The sequence below is a fragment of the Chenopodium quinoa genome, unplaced genomic scaffold (genome assembly GCF_001683475.1).
Source record: "Chenopodium quinoa cultivar QQ74 unplaced genomic scaffold, ASM168347v1, whole genome shotgun sequence".
Lineage (NCBI taxonomy): Eukaryota > Viridiplantae > Streptophyta > Magnoliopsida > Caryophyllales > Amaranthaceae > Chenopodium > Chenopodium quinoa.
Window position 1 is genome coordinate 3,627,424 of NW_018745024.1, and position 20,051 is coordinate 3,647,474.

The following is a 20,051-nucleotide window of genomic DNA, read 5'->3' on the forward strand; positions in this document are numbered from 1 at the left end:
TTGGGCATTGAGGTGGCTCGTAGTTCGTCCGGACTATTTTTGTGTCAGAGAAAGTATACTCTGGATATTATCTCTGAAACAGGATTATTGGGAGCTAAGCCTAGTGGGTTTCCCATGGAACAGAATCACATACTCGCTCATGCTAATGGAGAATTTCTTCAGAATCCGGAAGCTTATCGTCGTCTTGTGGGACGACTCATATATCTCGGAGTCACTAGACCGGATCTAGCTTACTCAGTTCACATTTTGTCACAGTTCATGCAAGCACCACGCATAGAACATTGGGAGGCGGCCTTGAGAGTTGTTCGGTATCTTAAAGGATCTCCAGGCCAAGGCATATTATTGCGTTCGGATAGTGAGCTTACCTTAGAGGGTTGGTGTGACTCAGATTGGGCGGCGTGTCCTTTAACTCGACGCTCGTTGACAGGTTGGCTAGTGTTTTTAGGAAAATCACCGATTTCTTGGAAGACTAAAAATCAACCTACAGTTTCTACTTCTTCTGCAGAGGCGGAGTACAGGTGTATGAATGGAGCCACTTGCGAATTAAAGTGGCTCAAGGGTTTATTGTTAAGTTTGGGTGTGCAACATCCTAAAGCTATTAAATTGTTCTGTGATAGTGAGTCAGCATTGCATATTGCGAGGAACCCTGTGTTTCATGAGCGTACGAAACACGTAGAGGTTGATTGCCACTTTGTTCGTGATGCGATTACTGAAGGCTTAATTTCCCCGTCACATGTGTCCACTAAAGATCAATTGGCGGATATATTCACAAAGGCACTCAGAAAGGCACAGTTTGATAAACTTCTTTTCAAGTTGGGCATTTTTGATCCTACTGCTCCAACTTGAGGGGGGTATTAGGATATATATTTAGGAAATATCATATATTTAGGAGAATAATTATTTGATATGATATCTTTTCTATTTCCTTATCTTCTCTAGTTTCCATGTTTGTCTAGTACTAGGATTCTAGAGAGCTTTGTATTATATATTTCGACAGTAACCTTCAATGAAAGTCAAGCTATTTTCTGCCTAATTCTATCTAATTCTACAAGAAGTCTTCTTTTACTTTTTGCCATGCTGATTCTGGAGCTTGTGCGTTGAGTGTGTATAACCTTCCATTTTGGGCACAACATACAGTCACATTATGGTGCTGAAACGAGGAGCTTTCAACCCTAAATTCTAATTCATAATAATTTACGTTTCTCAGAGAATCGCCTCTCAGGTTTGATCTCAGCAATGTAGCCTTCACATCTGGACGGCGAGTGGGAGCAGTTATTGTTCTGATAACAGCTTCTCCTGCCTCTTTTGGTCATCCAAATGCTTCGACCCTGTGAACAAAATACGATTCAAAAACCAAAATAGTTCCTGATTGGTGTAGAGGTGCTATTGTGCCAATAATTCACTTTAAAATTTGTTTATTTGACTAAAAAATTTAAATGTTCCTATTACAATAAATGTTGAGCTGTTGATTGTTACAGCTAACATCAGAGAAATCAGTTGTAGTAGTTTAAGATAGGTGAAGGATCAAAAAACATAGTTGATGATGCGCTAAGATCAGCACGGGTACATGTACGGCTTGTGCCATTGGTTTACAATGTGCTTTAGATATATTTTGTTTAACTAGTGTGTTTTCTTTATCCTTAGTACTGAGTCGCTTGAGTGTAGAGTGCCTCAGGGGTGGAGGGTTGAGACTAATAGACCATGCTTCAAACTTAATTACCTTAAATCTGGAGAGACTGATGAAACAATGACGCTGACGTTAAACTCACCAGCCGAGCCAGGAGGACCAAAGGCGATGACTGATTCATTCACATTCCTTTTGCTACGTTTATCAGAATTGAGTGGAGGGGGATCGAGTGAGCTCTCCTGTTCTGCCCGTTCTGCTGCTCGATAGAATAATGTTTGGTCCGCCACCCATGTAGCTGGATAGAAAAAAACATTCAATATTTAATCTGACAGCTATTTGAATTTATGCTCTATAGTGGCTTCAAATAATATATAGATTGCATGTATGATACGAACTTGCTAACTAAATCCTTCATCTGGCTGAATGCAGCGACTATATCCTCCTATTGGATAAAGAACATCTAGCTTGAGATTACGCCCTGTATCCGGAGAAAGTCCGAAGAGGAAGCTTGTGATCCCCCCGAAATTAGCACCAATAGCTACAAAAGAGGCTGACCCAATGCCTATCACAAGCTGTTGTTGAAATGTCGATGTAAGTGGTGCAAATTGCTCGGCAGGTGAATACTGGGTGCCCCTCCCTTTCTTGTCACCGGATGATTGAGTAAGATATATTCGGTTCCGGTTGGATGGTATTGTAAGGTAATGGTAAGGTTGCTGTAATGCCATTCTAACTTCTAAGATCTCTATGACTGGAATGTGTATTTACTGCTCTGAATTAAATGAGTTCTGATGAAAATGATGCAACAAATCGCATGGAGAAAGTTCCCAGTGTGCCTTGCCTTGTATGAGATAAACAGATAATGTTAACTACTTTCCGTGGGTCATTTTTAGTGGCTCTCATTTGCTGTTGTGTGCGTTGAAGCTCAACTCAGTGTCGCCCATTCAAATAGTCACGTCACTAATTTTATTGCTGCTTTCCAAAAGGGCCAAAATTCCACACATTTCCTTCTTTTTCTATTTAACACGTTTTTTTAGCTAATTTGATAATGCATATTTGAGAGGAAAATGATTAAACAAAATTTAACAAGATTTCATGTAATTATATTTTTTCATAAATATAAATCACATTAGTCAAGTGTGTGTGAATATTGAATAGTGCTAAAAATTAAATTGTGTCCATTTAAGAATGGATGAAATTTGAAATTTTAGTTTAGGTAAGAATAAAGTTATTACAAATTTACAAGTAACAAATCTGAGAAGTTTGAAAGAGTGCAAATTTGAACTTACATGTTTGCCAAAGGGAAATGAATAGGCTTCAATTCATGACACAAGGAAATTCCCAAAATAACAATCACTTCATCCCACTAAAAACTTGAGTAGTTGCATTTAGCTAGGAGATCTGAATCGTGTTACTATTGTCAAATTACTGAGATATGAAAATGACATTCCCGCTTGATTGATGACTGATGAGTTCAAATAGATGAATGTTCTCATCGTTGAAGAAACAAAAAAAAAATAAAAATAAAGGTGACATCAACAAAGTATTGCTACTCGACCGATTTCAACAAAGTGAGGCATTTCCAACCGCAACGTTTGTGTTACTGCCGTCACGATTGCGGGAGGGTTTAGATATGAAATATCAGAAAAAATATGTGTGATATATTTTCCGTATATATCTTATTACGAGAATAATATATTTAGGTTTATTTATGTTAAAGTAATATTTAGTGAATATATTGTTAGGATATATGGTATATCTTTTAGTAAGATTGTTTCATACTCCCTCCGTTTTTAAATACTTGCTCCACTTTCCTTTTCCGACCGTTTTTAAATACTTGCTCCATTTCTTTTTTTAGAAAGCTTTTACAATATTTAAGTCATTTTCTCACATTTAGTGGACTCAACATAATACTCTCTCTCCTCCTATTCTTTCACTACTTTTGCTTTTTACAATTTTTTATTTTCTCAACTACCCCACTACCTCCATATTTTATTACCATTTTTTTTTTTAGAAAGCTTTTACAATATTTAAGTCATTTTCTCACATTTAGTGGACTCAACATAATACTCTCTCTCCTCCTATTCTTTCACTACTTTTGCTTTTTACAATTTTTTATTTTCTCAACTACCCCACTACCTCTATATTTTATTACTTTCTCCAAAAACTCCGCGCATGGAGAAATGGAGCAAGTATTTAAAAACGGAGGGAGTATCTTATAAGCATAGGTTTTGTATAAAAACTCAACATATTGCATTCTATTCTCCCTTCTCCCTAATTTGTCATAAAGTGATATAGAGAGAAAAGTTGTTCTCCTCTATTTCCCAACCAAATTCGCTCAAGTTTGTTGCAAATCAAAGCTTGTTTCATTTATTTTCCCGATCTATGTAAGTTCCTTTGTTCACGAATTTTCAAGAAACTCGAACTTAAATTGCTTAATTTGCTTCGTCCGTTGAATTTTATGCCATGAAATTGCTTGATTATGCTTATACATTGAAAGAATATAATAAATGAAATTGCAAAATACTTCAATAGCATATCATACATGAAATTTTGATTTACATTATGTTCTATATGGACACAAACTTAGATGCAGTGAACACTTTGTTCATTAATTATGAATATGTTATTAAATTGTGAAGATATATTCATAGCATCAAATTATATAAACAGTTTTAGTTTTAAGGAAAAATGGAAAAGAATAATCTCACCTTTAACACTTCTACTCAAAATAATCATACCTTTGAATATTCTGGGAATAATCCCACCTTTAACCCTGATTTTTCCAAAATAATCATCCTCTTCAGTTCTTCGTGAGTTTGTGAGCCCTCTCTTTTTTTTTTTTTTTTTGAGATAAATTTGTGAGCCCTCTAATTCCTCTACTCCTCCAAATTCTTACAACTGTATTTGTTTGAATTTTTTTTAAAATTAGTGATAATTAAAGTAATTACTTATTTGTTGGGTTTTTTTTTTCTGAAATAATGTTGAATACTTGAATTGTAGAAACTTAGAATTTTAAATTTTTACTTGGTCTTTTAATTGATTATTAGAAGAAATTTACGTTGTCAAATTTGTATTTATCGGGGATTTGGGATTTTTGTTTTATGTGTAATATTGTTTTTTTGCAATAGAACTATAGATTTATGCAGTAAATAGTAATGTATTAGGCCCTGTTCTCTTCACCTTAATTTTACTGAACTGAACTTATTTTTACTGAACTGAAATTATTTTTACTGAACTGAAATTAATTTTATTGAACTGAACTTATTTTTACTGAACTGAAATTATTTTTACTTAATATTATTTTTTTAAGGTGAATAGAACAGGGCCTTAGCACGCTTTTAAAGTATGAAAACTCAAAGAATGTTTTTGTAGTTTTTTTTTAAAAAAAAAAATGTAATACATCCATTTGTAATAAAAAATTTGAGCTTATGTATTGAATAATTAATTAATATATGATCATCGTTTTTTTAAAAAAAAAAAAATCGAACCCACAGTTCGGAATTCTTGGATATGCCACTGAGAGTATTCCAGGAGGTGAGGTGACATTTTGGGGTTGAGAGGCCAGTCTGGTGGGGCTGCGGGGAAGAAAATGAGGGTTTTTCTTTTTGGGTGGTGGTTGTGGTGGTGGTCGTAGAAGGCCATGTGGTGGTTATGGTGTGGGGTTGTGTTGCTGTTGAAAATAAAAATTTAAAAAAAAAATTAACTTCTTGAACAGGTTATAGGTAAATGGGATTGTTTTGGAAAGATGGGGGTTAAATGTGGTGATTATTACCAGATTAATTAAAGGTGAGATTATTTTGAGCAGAATTGACAAAGATGGGATTATTCTTTTTCATTTTTCCTAGTTTTAATCGTCTTTCCTCTATCATTATGCAAAGTTAGACATTGTCAAATAGGTTGGCCTTGTGATGAATTTTGGGCCTTTTACCCTATTACAGGTGAACAATTTAGATTTGGAGTTAAGGTAAGAATTGCACCACTCACAACTAAGTCATAAGCACGAGCAGATGGTGAAGCTCAAACTTATGACCTCAAAATCACAAAAATGAGTTCTCCACCATCTTCATTAAGCTTGATTGGTTAGCAAACCTAAGTAACTGGCTTAAAAAGTACAACTAAAATACCTAATCCAAGACAAAGAATCCCTGATAGAGGCCAGCTTGTCAATAAACATATCAAATCTACGGCTAATCAATGACAAACATTAGAGAGCATCTCAGCTATTAGCAAAATTTGCAAATTGCAGCCATTTAAAGTTCGTATTTTGCAAATTGCAGTCATTTAAAAAAAATTGCAAATTGCAGCCCAAAAGTTCATATAAATTGTAAATTGCAGCCCGATTCAACTTTTTCATTGGTTTACAAGTTGAAAAATCTTTGATTAAGGTTTTAGAGGGCATTTTAGCCTTTAGGAGTCCGAATTGAGCTCGGAATTAGCAAAAAAACAACGCAAGTATCTCGTTTTGCGTAACAAAAGTGTATCGATTTGTGGGAAACTGTAAATATGAGACACTTACGTTATTTTTTTGCTAATTCCGAGCTCAATTCAGATCCCCAAGGACTAAAATGACCTCTAAAACCTTAACCGAAGATTTTTCAACATGTAAACTGATAAAAAAATTGAATTGGGCTGCAATTTACAATTTATACGAACTTTTGGGCTGCAATTTGCAAAAAAAATTTAAATGGCTGCAATTTACAAAATACGAACTTTAAATTGCTGCAATTTGCAAATTTTCCAAGCTATTACTATCAATTTATCAAACAAAATTTATTATCATCCACAGCTAGATACAGTAATCAATAAAAATTGCTTATAAAAAGTTTCTTCTATTTTTATTGGTGTTTAGAGGAAAGAGAGTAGTTACAATCCTAGATGAATAACAGCAGCAAAACACCACAGTTTACAGGTCCTGCACAGCTGCACAGTTAAATCACATATCTCATGATCTGACAGCTTTTGCTTGCACTTCTGCCCAGACATGCATACTTTAAAAAGACGGTTGAGTAATCTGCCCAGATAAGCGTACTTTAAAGACGGTTGAGTCTTCTGCCCAGTCAAAGCCAAACATCTGAGCATGGAGATCTTGAAACAAACAACATACTAAGTAGTACACTAGCATGTATGAGAGACTATGAGACATGGATTAGAACACTGGCATGTATGCTGAGACTATGGGACTCCACATTTTATATCACCCTAGGAGTTCTTCCATCATCCCCTTTTTAAAAAACAAGATTTTGAGTTAGAGTGATCTCTAGATACAAAATGTTTAAAACCAGCAAAAAAGGTTGTCTTACTGTCCATCTACTTGAAACATGTAATGCTCAGCATCACTTCGTTTGAGGAAGTGGATTGAGTGGCTTGCAAGATTGGTATCTCAATCTCCCATTGCTGTCACACCAATATCATCAAGGACTCTTACTTTAAATGTAGGGATCTTTTGGTGGCACCATATCCTGCCACAGAAACCCACAATTTAGTATCCACAACTTCTTCAGAGTTCATCTGAAGGAGGAATGTTCAGATTTTGCAGTAGCAAGAAAATGATGAGTAGAAGATAGGGAGAAAGAAGAATGGATGCGTACCACAGTCAAATCAAGGCCATCCATGTCCCTCATATACGATTGTAAAGCTGAAGAGTGGCTCTTAAATTAACGCTTTTCTGGATCACTTAGCTTGTGCTCAATTTCTTTAGGAAGCAGCCGTCTAACCTTCCAGCTTAGGTTCTGTATAATTTCAGATCGGTTATGCCTGCAATTTTCAGAAACTGATAGTTGAGATAACAAATGATTGGCGAGATAGCTAAAGATCAAGTGAGAACAGGATCATAAGCTATTACTTACACATGCCATTAGGCAGCGCTTGTTGCGTAATAGAGAAAGATGATGGATAAGCATTCCAAAGTTATCAGCCTTTCTAGCTGATTGGACATCCAATATTCCAATCCTTCATCTTGCATTTTCCTGCCAATAGATAAGGCTCATCAGTACACAAAAGTTCACAAGAATAAACTAGTGTAAACAACAACAATCAAAGCCTTAATACTAAAATAGGGGTCAAGAATAAATTATTATAGACTGACTAAAATACTCAAGTTTCCCATTTTGCTTCATAAATCTGAGACAAAGCTTTGCGAGTTGCAATTTCAAGCTAGGTAAACATTTGAGGATGGAGGATAAATCACTAATAGAAAATATGTGATGGGAAGCCCCAAATGGCAAGCGATTTTAAAAATCCGCTTGCCACTTAGCCTTTTTTTTTTAAAAAAAAAAACTGTAATATTAAATGGCAAGCGGTTTTGGAGCGAACCGCTTGCCAATATATATAATGACAAGCGGTTTGGGGTTGAACCGCTTGCCATTAGATATAATGGCAAGCGGTTCAACCCCAAACCGCTTGTCATTTAAAAAAAACCCTAAACCGCGCGCCCCCCTTCTTTTATTTCTCTTCTCCTCTTTCTTTACCCCAGCTCTCTCTCTCTCTCCTCTTTCATTTCGTCTGCTCTCTCTCTCTCTCCTCCTTCTACTCCCGTTTTCCCTCTCTCTCCTCTTCCCTCTAATTCGCCCCTTTCTTCTTTCATTTTCTCTTTTTCTTTGTTCTTTCTCATCTCATCAAATTCGAACATAACTGGGTAATTCGAGCAAATTTCAAGGATTATTTCAACCAAATTTCGAGCAAATTCGTGGCAGCGTGTGGGTGTATAAGTTTTTTAAGTCAAATTTGACCATAAAAACTCTAGATCTAGAGTTTTTATGGTCGAATTTGACCTTTAAAACCATAATTTGAAGCCAAAATCGGAGGGTTAGATGGTCGTGGTGGGTTAGATCGATGGTTTTTTTTTTTATTTTTATTTCGATTTTAGTTTTATTTTTTATTTTAATTTGATTTTTGGTGGGGGGTCGTGGTGGGTGGGGGTCGTGGTTTGGGTTTGGGTAGGAATCTGGTTTGGTGGGTAGAGGTCGTTGTTTGGGTGGGAATCTGGTTTGGTTGGTGGGGTCGTGGTTTCGGTGAGGGGTTTTGTGGTGGGTGGGGATCTGGTTTTGGGTGGGGGTCGTGGTGGGTGGGTGGCTGGGGGTTGTAGTTTCGGTGAGGGGTTTTTTTGGTGGGTGAGGGTCGTGGTTTGGGTGGGGGGTCGTGGTGGTTGAGTGGCTGGGGGTCGTGGTGCTCGTGGTGTGGGCTGGTGGCTGTTGGTTGGTGGTGTAGGGTGGTGGCTGGTGGTGTGTGGTGGTGGTGGCTGGTGGTGTGTGGTGGTGGTGGCTGGTGGTGTTTGGTGGTGGTGGCTAGTGGTGTTAATTTATTTATTTTTTGTGATTGAAAATCAGAAATTGTAATTTTTTTTTGAAGAAAAATCAGAAATTGTAATATTATAACAATTAATTAATAAAAATATTAATGTTTTTACATATGGTTTGATTATATATCAATTTAATAGAAAAAAACCAAAAAAAAAATTATTTTTTATTTTTTATACCCCTAATGGGCAGCGGTTTGGCGCCAAAACCGCTGCCCCTTCACTACAATTGGCAAGCGGTTCAGAACCGCTTGCCATTTTAAAGACCTATTGGCAAGCCCCCTAAAGGCATGCGGTTCAGAACCGCTTCCCATTAGGGGGTTTGAACCGCTTGCCATCACTTATTTTCTACTAGTGAATATACATAATATGTTGCAATGGAAACAAAACTAGAGATCATCATAGCTAGCATATGCATAGTACAAGCTAAAATATGGTACTTGTCATCCAGTTGAATGGATTATTGAAAGTCCGGGAAGGATAAGTACAGTTGAGAGCCGATGAGATGCTTCTCAAACTCAACAAAAAATCACATAGCTTCTGGGACAACATCAGTACAATAGTTGTTTACTGGCGGTTCAGTTATGCAGAAACAGATGAATGGCTTGTTCAAGTGTTGAGGGGAAGAGGCATGGGCGCATGGCAAGAATGTGCCGAGGAGCAAAACGTTTAGGGAATTGAAATCAAAACTTTATTTAATGAAAAAATTAAAGGGAAGCTTACCTAGTAAGTTCGTAAAATTGACTGTATTGAAAAATACAAAAAACCAGAGTTCCCATCATTTAAACTAATAAATAATCTTTGACTTGGTTGGATGTAAAATAATTCAAATTCAAAATAATATCAATTAGTAGCAAATAGAAAATTAAGTCAAAGATACACCCAAATAACGAATTATCAAAGTCCAACAATGGATAACACATGCAATTAAAAAATAAACCAATTCATAACTATTAGTAATTAACAAAACCAACTTAAAAATAATCCAAGATTCAAAATTTCAGAACCAATTTAATAAACCCAGAAATCCCATCAACTTATGTCATGAAAAATTGCGAATTGGGTGAAAGTAGAATACCAATCCAACAACAATAATAAATTCCAGGTAATCGCAGAGCTTGCATGCAAGTTAAACGACTAATAAAATTGTTATTGTCAGCAAAAACCGATAACACAATTGTCAAAATCAGAATTTAACAACCAAAATCAAAAACCCAGAGATCCGATAAACTAATTTCATGAAAATATATGATTTTGGCAAAAGTATAATACTCCAAATTCGAAATAATCTCGAATATCAGCAAATAGAAAAATCACAGTCGTTGAAAGCAAAAAACGAAAACAAAATTGCCAAAAACAGAATTTAAGAACCAAAATAAAAAAAACCCAGAGATCCCATCAACTAATCTCATGAAAATACGTGATTTGGGCACAAGTAGAATACTCCAAATTCGAAATAATTTCGATTTCCAGCAAATAGAAAATTCACAAAAAAAAAAAACCCAAAAACGAATTATCAAAGTTCAAATTATATATCAATCAAACCCCTCAATAATTACTCGAAGATATCAAGAGAATTTCGAATAATTGCAAAGCTTGCTTGCAAATTAAACAACTAATTGAACACTATTTTAAAATTGAGAATAAATACTTACCGAAAATACTTCACATTAATGCGTGAATAGCAAATTCACGAACCGCAGAATTAGATTCAGATGAAATAAAAAAAATTAAAAAAAAAAAAGCAAGAATGAAAGCTGGACCAAAAATGAAAACTGGACCAAGAATAAAAGCTGGAGCAAGAAAAAAGGAAGTGAGAAATTATAAGAATGAAAGCTGGAGCAAGAAAATAGGAAGTGAGAAATTATATTCAGATGAAAGAGAAAGAATAATAGCTAAAATGAACGCTGGAGCAAGAAAAAGACTAAAAGAAAGACTTGTTGTAAGGGCATTTTCGGAAGAAAAAAAAAGGGCAATTTCGGTACACCACTATTCCTTTTGAAGTTACTATTCACTTTCAAAGATTTGCCAAAACTCTTAATCTCTCTCAACTTCCCTCTTTTAAGGGTTGAAGATATTACAATTAATTATGGAAAAAAGATTATTACTACCGTGCATCACACGAGATTTAATCTAGTATAAAATATAAACTTGTATTTTCTCAATAAGGTAGGTGGATAAAAAAAAATAGTATGGGGATTGACCGTATGATTGTAATCCCTGGTTTATACACATGGGTGTACAGTGCTCATCGTACACCCGGATAAATAAAAAAAAGGCGGAAAGAACATCTTGTGTTTCATAAAGAACATGTTTGTATTTGACAAAAACATGCATTACCAAAGAACATAAAGATATAATAAAAAGAACGAGATAAAAACTTAATAAAAATTTTCTGAAAAATTATACATTAACGGAAAAAATTTAGAAGTGATAAAAATCGAGTAGGGCCGGGCCATAACATAATTTCTTGTGCCCAATCCCGTGAAAAAGTAGCGGGTTTTTGGGTTTTTTCGTGCCCGTTTCGGATTTTAATTGAAAATGCATTTTTAGGCTTGCCCAAACCCACCCTATTTCGGGTCGGATCGGGTCGGGCTGCGAGTCATGCCAATGTTGATCACCTCTTTACAAATCTTTACCAAAGATTTCATTTCCCCAAAAAGTAGTTTTCTATCTCTCCAAAAAAATCAACTTCCCATAATAATTTAGTTTTTTTACTCTAATATTATTTTCAATTAAAAATAATTTAAGATTTCAATATCAAATTTCAAAATAATATATTTAAAAGAACATAGTTTATATTGGAAAGTACATATAGTTAATACCTAAATAACACACTTATCAAACCTAAAAAACATACGATTGTAGACACCTAAAAATGTCTCCCCAAAACCAAACCCAATGATGAACAAACTTTCATTGCCATTATTGATCGGATTGAGTATTTAATCTTAGAGTGCTTAAATCCATATTTCCATTTCATAAACCAACCCAATTCCTAGCCCATTTCCCCAAACCATAACTGTTTCGGGGTTTTCTGATGTCCTGCGGGAGAGTTACAATTCCGAGACTGGAACCGGACGCCTGTACCTGCAAAATAACGGAGACTCCTGGGAGCTCCGCCTCCAACGGTCAAGTTAGTACCTGATTAAGGAGTAATTAACGCGGAAAATTAAAGTAATAAGGTCTCTCTAGGTGAGAGTGTTTAATGTAGGTAATCTGCTTTGTTAGCGAGATCAGCCGGTTATTAGTGTGTTCCGTAATGTTTCTGTTCTGTTCCCCCCCCCCTTAATGAGGATTAAGGGAGGTATTTATAACCTTGGGAAACGTGCCCATCCTAGGTTTAGGTAAACCTAGGGCCGATTGGGCTTCCCTCGGAAGTTGGGCCTGGGTGGCCGGTTTTCCCATTTGGCATGGGTGGACACGTGGCGTGTCTCAATTGGTCCGTAGAGGACGTATCTGTGATTGACACGTGGCAGGCTCCTATTGGCCTACGTGGAGGACACGTGGCGGAACCTGGTTGGTCCACTTGTTAGACGGTGATTGGTGGATAAAAATCCCCTAATCATTTGCCCCTCACAGGTGGCACGTGACTGGTCACGTGTCACCTGTGACAGGTGCCGCACGGTGACAGGTGACGGCCTGCTACAGGTGTCACCTTGCAAATGGCCGAGAGATTTTCCCGCCCAAATTTTGAATTTGGAAGCGACCCTTCGCCTTCTCACTTTGCCTATATAAGGAAGTGCTGACTTCGGTCATTTTCACATTTGAGAACTTTGCGAGAACATTCGGACCCCTGAACTTGCTCTGACATTTCGGACCTTTTCTGCCTACCGCCTGTTCTGACAAGCCGACTGCACAGGATTTTCAGAACTTCATCAACCGTCACTCGTTCAGGTAACTGTCAGTTCTCTTACTCTTAATTTTTCTTTTTATTTTTTGAAATGGCACCACGGAAGCACACGACACGACCTAAGTTAGTGATCAGCCGGTCACCGGGGACGGCTGAATCTAGGACTAGGAGTGCCGCCTGCCCTTTTCTGGACCCATCTTTGCCCTTTATACAAAGTCCGACTGTATCTGTGTCTATGCAGAACGTGATGGCCAGAACAAAGAAGACTGCTAGGATCTCAAACTCGGACGGCTCCTCCCAAAGAGTGCCCATTAGTGAAACATCTGACCAGGCGCCAGATGTAGATGGGAAACAAGGCGGCTGCCAAGCCGACAGTTCTGAGGGAGGGGTCAAGGTGATTCCTTCCCATTTAACCGTTGATATGTCTAACTTTTCTCCTGCTCCTTCTAAGGGAGAGGAGGCGGGCCCCTCTGGGAGAGGGGAGGAGTCGTCCTCTTCGGACTCGTCAGAGGACGAGTCCGAGTCCAGCTCTTCTGGCCACGCTTCTCCAGGCTCAGAAGAAAGAAACAGCCGCCTACAAGAGGCGAGGCTTTCTCATGCAGTTGAGAAGGGGGGCAATTGGGCGGAGCCGTCCGCCTCTTACAGAGAGGAAAACACCCCCTACTACTGCACGGTACCCCGGGGCCGGATCGCGGCCATGAAAGACAAAGTGGAGAGCTTTATAGCTAACCACAGAATGGGCCCCGGATTTTTACTGTTCGTTCCGGATCCAGAAGACACTGTCGTCTGGCCGGCTGGTACCAGCTATGATGGCGGCTGCTTTGGCTGCTATGAGGCGGCCATCAAAGCTGGACTGCGCTTCCCATTACATCCGGCTGTTCAGCGGATTTTAGATGGGTATGATTTGGGGTTATGGCAGTTAGCCCCCAACTCTTGGGTAAACGTACTCGGCTATGTGGCCGGGTGCGAAATGTACGGGGTGGAGCCAAGCTTTGAGGCTTTCGCCCATATGAACTATCTCAGCCGGACCCCTAAGTCGGGAGGTACCGGCTGGTATCAATTAACAAGCCATAGGGGCTACCTCATGACGAGAGGTAAGGCGAACAAATGGAAGGATTGGCGGAACACCTTCCTTATCATCGAGGGTTCAGACACGGAGCTGAACAAACGCTTTAACAAGTGGAATAGGGATCCGCCTCTTCTCGCAGGCGGCCGCAGCATGCCGCCTGTTCCCCCAAAGGCTAAAAAAGAGATCCTAGACAAAGGACTCTTCAAAGTAGAGACTAGGGTGAACTCTACTTCAGGGGTACGAGAGCAAGTACCCCTAAACTGCGTCCCGAGCTTCAAGTGGCTCTATGACGAGTACTTTTTGGCCGCCTGTGGCCTCAGCAGTCGGTGCTCTAGAGGTAGCCGGCCTGACAAATACTGTTTTTTTCACGCCTTGTTTACTTGGGATTTTTACTAACTTTGCTGTTTATTTTTTGCAGCTGACGCCATGAGTAAAATAATAGCATCCAAGACTGCGGCGGCCATGTTACGGGCCTCTCTCATGCAACAGTCTTGTACCGACTCCCCCAACAAGGGGGCACCCTTGGTAGGCCTCGAAACTCTTCCTCTTTAAGGAGTTGTTGTCTTATGCATATACTAACTCTTTTTTTTTTTTTTTTTTTCAGTCGGGCACTCCAAGAGCTTCTTCCTCGCAACATCCGGACCCCAAGGCCCGGAGGACGACTGTTGCAAGCTCTCCTGGGTCTTCCAGGAAAACAGTGGCGGCTGAGAAGCAGCCGGCCACTTCTTCTAAAACTCCGGCGGGGCCGCCTAGAAGTATGGACAATTACTTGTAAAAACTTTCACTTGCTTCCTTCTTGACTAGGTCTAACTTGCTTTTTTACGCTTGATGCAGCCGGCCCTCAAGAGCCTGACTTGGTAGAGGTAGCCAAGTCCATGATCAAAGCAGTTCCTCCTTCTGAAAAGGAGGCGGTCAGGGGTGTCGGCACCCTTGACCTTGATGGGATTGCAGGGGTCCTTGCTGAGGTATACTTGGCATATTTTTGAGTATTTGAATTCCAGGACGCCTGTTATCTTTTTTGTTTGGAAACTGACGCCTATTTTTTTTTACTTAGGCCATGCTCCGAGTTAACGGCCTTCGCAAGCCGATTGATCGGAAGAACAAGGAGGTAAAGGCTGCAAAAGCTATGGCCGCCTCTGACTGTGATAAGGCAATGTTTCAAATTGCCCAAAATGAAGTACTGACCATTGATATTCTTTATTATCAGGCGCAGGCTACCGCCGCTGTTCGGGCTCAGTTAGAGGCGGCCCAGAAGAGGAACAGCGAGCTGGAGGCGACCGTCTCCAATCTCAAGGCCGAGCTTAAACCTCTCCGCCAAAAGATACTCTCATACGATGCCATGGAGAAATCCTTGGCTAATGTAAAGGAACGCCTGGTTACCCAGGAGAAGAGTCTAACTAAAGAGCTCTCGGAGAAGGCTGAGCAAGAGAAGAGAGAGCTCGTCCGAGAGATGATTGAAGACTCTTCCCAGATCCAGCGCATGACCTGGAGCCGCCTCTTCCCCAGTGCCGACTTTGCCTCTTGGGAAAGAACGTACCGCCAGTGTTCGGAAACATATAATCAAGAGATCCTGACGGCTGCTGAAGAAGAGGCGTTGGGAGAAGCGTTGGAGGAGGAGGAGGAGCCGGTTGTGGCGCTTGTGCCACTTGGGGGTAAGGCATCAAAAAAGGATGCAGCTGAAGCCGAGTCCAGCAAGAAGAGTGCTGACCAGGCGGCAGCTGCTAACACTGAACTGCCCCCTTCTTAAGCTTTATGTATTCTTTCCACGGCCTGCGTGCCGTTTGCTTTGTATTTACCCGGCCAGGGGGCCGGGGTTTTGAATATTTTGATCTTCATTAATGCAATTTTATTTGCTTGAAATTTGTCTAAGTGTTGAATATTTTGATATTGATTTGTACACTATATCGACTGTTTTGCATGGCCGATTGTAGACAGGTACGGATGGTCCGCCTATGCCCCTGGACGACTGGTTGTCTGTTTCCAAGCTGGGCGATCAGTCGGCCATTAATTCAATCGGTCTTGGTCCCGTTTAAAAGATCGGATTACCTTTAGGCAGGCGGTCCTGTTATTTGTAAAATTAACCAAGAAAGGGTTTTCTTACTTGTGTGACTAAGTAAATATGGCTCTACCTAGTCGCCGAGTGATTGAGTAGTAGAGGTATCAAGCGGTGGGCACCGGTTGTTCCCCTTTATTCGCCAATGTTTGTTGGCTATTAACTCAAAGGGAAACCTAGTAGGAATAGTAGTTTGAATGCCCTTGTTTGCCAAAAAACAGGTGGTCTATTCAGACTTTTTAGGTTCCATACCAAGTTTGGGAGAGTGACTGTAAGTTAACGTTGGTGTTACTCAGTCGTCCTCATTCTAGATTGAGTAGTAGAGGTACCAGCCGGCTGGACCCCTTGATTCGCCAATGTTTGTTGGCTATTAACTCAAAAGTTGTTAACCTAGCAGGAGTAGTGGTTGAGAGCCCCTGTTTGCTAAAAACAGGCGGACGCCTCATACCTTTTAGGCTCCATACTAAGTTTGAGAGAGTGACTATGAGTTAACTTTGGTGTTACTCAGTCGCCGTCACTCCTGCTTGAGTAGTAAAGGTACCAGGCGGCGGAGGCCGGCTGAATCTTTTGATTCGCCAATGTTTGTTGGCTATTAACTCAAGAGGTACCCCCTGCATTTATCCCAAGTAATACAGGCGGTCATCTGACTCAGATGTCAACTGCTACCACTGGTTTGGGTAGTGATAGAGTTATCCTTGTCTCAAAAACGGCTACGTGGTTGCCCTTGGGGACAGTCGTATAGGTGCCGTGTAATTAGTTTATAGAACAATGTTCCACCCAAAAGGGAGCTGCTCTCTGCGACGAATTTCATCCGGAGGGATGCCGTCGGACGCCTGCTATGATGTTGGGACAGGTCGTATTAGTTTTGTAGATTTGATCAGTTGGCTTGGCGCCTGGTCTGATCATTCGGCCTGTGGCCTTGGTAAGTTCTTGGTGAACGTAGGTGCTAAATAAAAGAAGGGTAGCCGCTTGTTAGGCACAGGGCCGGCCAGGCCCTAATCTTTTAGCTAAGTATTAGGGGGGTGGCTATGTGCTTGGAACCAGTCGGCCATCTTCTTATGGAGAGTAGCCGACTATATGCCCAGGCGACATGCCCCTATTGTGAGTGAAATACTCAATGGAGAGTAGCCGACTGTAAAGGTACAGACGGCATGCCCCTCTGAAGATAGAGTGTAAAACTCAATGGAGAGTAGCCGACTGTAAAGGTACAGACGGCATGCCCCTCTGAAGATAGAGTGTAAAACTCAATGGAGAGTAGCCGACTGTAAAGGTACAGACGGCATGCCCCTCTGAAGATAGAGTGTAAAACTCAATGGAGGGTAGCCGACTGTAAAGGTACAGACGGCATGCCCCTCGTAATACAAAATTGAATAGTAAGTGCAAACTTTTATTAAGTAGCTCTTTACTTTACATCATTCAAAAGAGATATTTTTTAAGATTATCTACATTCCAAGTTCGAGGCAACGGTTGTCCGTCTGGTGTTTCCAGACGGTAGGTACCGTCCCTGACTTCCTCATAGATTCGGTAGGGTCCTTCCCAGTAGGCCAAAAGTAGCCCTGACGCCTTGCCCTTTGAGCAAGCATCCTACCACCTATATGAGAAGCACAGTAATCAGAGGAGGCGGATGATGCTAATTTTGACAGTGCATCCGCCTGGTTGTTTTCCGATCTCGGCACTTGGATCAGATGGAAATCCTCAAGGGAGCCGACTGCTTGTCGGACCGCCTGTAAATACTTGATCATGGCCGGATGGGTTGCTTCGTATTCGCCATTGTACTGACTCACTATCAATTGTGAATCGGAACAGGCGTCTATTTTTCTTGCCCCTGCCGCCTTGCACATGCGGATCCCGGCTAGTAAAGCTTCATATTCTGCCTCATTGTTTGAAGCCTGAAAACTGAAGCGTAGAGCATACTCGAATCTGTCGCCCTCTGGCGACTGACATATGACGCCTGCTCCACAACCATTTGAAGTAGAGCTTCCGTCCACATATACCTTTCATACTTGGTCTGGAACTTGAGAGTCAGGAGGACGAGTCATCTCTACAATAAAGTCAGCAAAGGCTTGCCCCTTCACTGCTTTTCTAGGCTCGAAAGTAACTTCGAGGCTCTGTATTTCTATGGCCCATTTGATCATTCGGCCTGACGACTCCATGATGGTAAGGGGCCGCTTGATAGGTTGGTCTGTATACACGACGACTGCATGTGCCAAAAAGTAGGGCCTCAATTTTTTAACAGCCATGAAGAGTGCAAGACCAAATTTCTCCACTAGGGGATACCTCAACTCGGCATTTTTCAGTACGTGACTGACAAAGTAGACCGGGAGCTGACAGCCGTCCCTTTCAGCAAGGAGAACAGCGCTTAACGCATGATCAGAGACGGCCAGGTACATGTAGAGAACCTCTTTGGGCAAAGGGCTGACCAGCCTTGGCAAGGAATGCAAGTGAACTTTTAATTTCTGGAAGGCGGCCTCAGCATCCGGCCCCCATTCAAACCTTGCCTTTTTCTTAATTGCCTGGAAAAAGTATAGGCATTTGTCGCCTGATCGGCTTAGAAATCTTCCCAAGGCCGCCAGACAACCTATTAACTTCTGAACCTCTCGGATGGTACGAGGCGACTGCATGTCAATGACCGCCTGCACCTTCTCAGGGTTCGCTTCTATTCCTCTCTGATTGATAAGGAATCCGAGAAATTTCCCAGACTCAACTCCAAATACACATTTCTTGGGATTGAGCATGACATGGTGCCGCCTGAGTGTGGCGAAAGTTTCTCGGAGGTCCGACAGATGATCTTTCTGAAGTTTAGTCTTGACAATCATATCATCAATATATGCCTCGACGTTTCTCCCAATCTGATCAAAGAACACTGTGTTTATCATTCGTTGGAAGGTAGCCGGGGCATTCTTAAGACCAAACGGCATGACCGTGTAACAGTATAACCCCTGATCAGTGACGAAGGCCGTCTTCTCCTGATCTTTCTTCCATAAGGGAATTTGATGGAAACCAGAATAGGCGTCCATGAAACTCATCAAGGCATGGCCGGCTGTTGAGTCGACCAAGTTATCAATTTTAGGCAGAGGGTAACTGTCTTTGGGGCACGCCTTGTTTAAGTCTGTGTAGTCTACACACATTCGCCAGGTGCCATTCGGCTTTTTAACAAGCACCACATTTGCAACCCAGTCTGGGAAGTAACATTGCCGAATGAACCCCGCATCAAGTAATTTTTTAACTTCGGCGGCTGCCGCCTGACTTCTTTCTTCGCCATGGTTCCGCTTCTTTTGCCGTACCGGCTTCTTTTTCGGATCCACGGCGAGTTTATGTACCGCCAGATCAGGACTAATGCCTGGCATTTCATGGACTTCAAATGCAAAGATGTCCTTGTATTCTTTCAATAGGTTGTGAAAGTCGTCACCAAGGTTTCTCAGAGCAGTCGTCCCAACTTTGACTGTTCGGTCAGGACGTGAGTCGTCTAAGATCAGGTCCGCATGCTCACCAGCCGGCTGAGGGCGGAACTCATCCGGCCGCTCCTCTGCCAATGATTGCTATTTTCTTGCTTTTCTTGCGGACTCTGTCTGGGACGCCTTTCTCTTTTTGCCGCCTGCTTCTTGAACAGGCGCACTCTCCTTGACATTGTCAAGGTCTGTTTTTTCACCACTTGACCCAGTGGCCATAACAGTGGGCTTGACATCCGAGAGATAGCACTCTCGGGCCATCCTCTGATCTCCCCTTAGGGAGCCGACTGTTCCATTATCCCTCTCAAACTTGAGCAACATAAGAGACGGGATTATAACAGCCTTGGAATTATTCAGGGTTGGTCGACCCAGAATCATGTTGTAGGCCGAGAGTTCCTCTACTACTAGGAACCGGACTACCATGTGTCGTCCTTCCCCTTTTTCGCCCAGGCGAATGGGTAGATCTACTCGTCCCAGTGGGTGGACGACTCCTCCTCCAAACCCTATTAAAGGGTGGGAGGCCGGATGTATGCAGTCTGTCTGATATTTTAGTTTCGACAGACATTTGCTGCTGATGAGATATGAGGAGCTCCCGGTATCTATGAGGATTCGGCCAACTCTCTGGTTGGCCACTTTACATTCAATAACGAGAGGGTCGTCATGCGGCCCCCTTACCCCTCCTAGATCCTCTTCAGTGATGACAATC

At 41.0% G+C, this 20,051-nt stretch overlaps 1 protein-coding gene and 1 long non-coding RNA gene across 3 annotated transcripts; both read right to left on the reverse strand.

Annotated features, from left to right (window-relative positions):
- Nucleotides 1–1,184: 1,184 nt before the first annotated feature.
- LOC110708825 (psbP domain-containing protein 7, chloroplastic-like) lies at nucleotides 1,185–2,352 on the reverse strand. Its single transcript, XM_021887049.1, has 3 exons — nucleotides 2,031–2,352; nucleotides 1,721–1,922; nucleotides 1,185–1,251 (listed from the first exon to the last, which is right to left on the reverse strand). The coding sequence occupies exons 1-3, from the start codon at nucleotides 2,350–2,352 to the stop codon at nucleotides 1,185–1,187; spliced, it is 591 nt and encodes a 196-aa protein (XP_021742741.1).
- A 3,999-nt stretch (nucleotides 2,353–6,351) lies between these two features.
- LOC110708321 lies at nucleotides 6,352–10,972 on the reverse strand. Of its 2 annotated transcripts, XR_002508705.1 has the most exons (5): nucleotides 10,577–10,971; nucleotides 7,474–7,593; nucleotides 7,216–7,381; nucleotides 6,928–7,086; nucleotides 6,352–6,848 (listed from the first exon to the last, which is right to left on the reverse strand). It is a non-coding gene; the product is annotated as an uncharacterized LOC110708321 (long non-coding RNA). The 2 variants fall into 2 exon arrangements; XR_002508704.1 differs by having other exon boundaries at nucleotides 6,352–7,086; nucleotides 10,577–10,972.
- Nucleotides 10,973–20,051: the final 9,079 nt, after the last annotated feature.

Excerpts from the sequence above, each read along its gene's own strand:
- LOC110708825 (XM_021887049.1), bottom strand. The coding sequence starts at position 2,352 with ATGGCATTACAGCAACCTTACCATTACCTTACAATACCATCCAACCGG. Across the intron at positions 1,923-2,030 it reads TCAGCCAGATGAAGGATTTA|CTACATGGGTGGCGGACCAA; the intron begins GTTAGCAAGTTC and ends TTTTCTATCCAG. Across the intron at positions 1,252-1,720 it reads TCAGTCTCTCCAGATTTAAG|ATGTGAAGGCTACATTGCTG; the intron begins GTAATTAAGTTT and ends CTCGCCGTCCAG.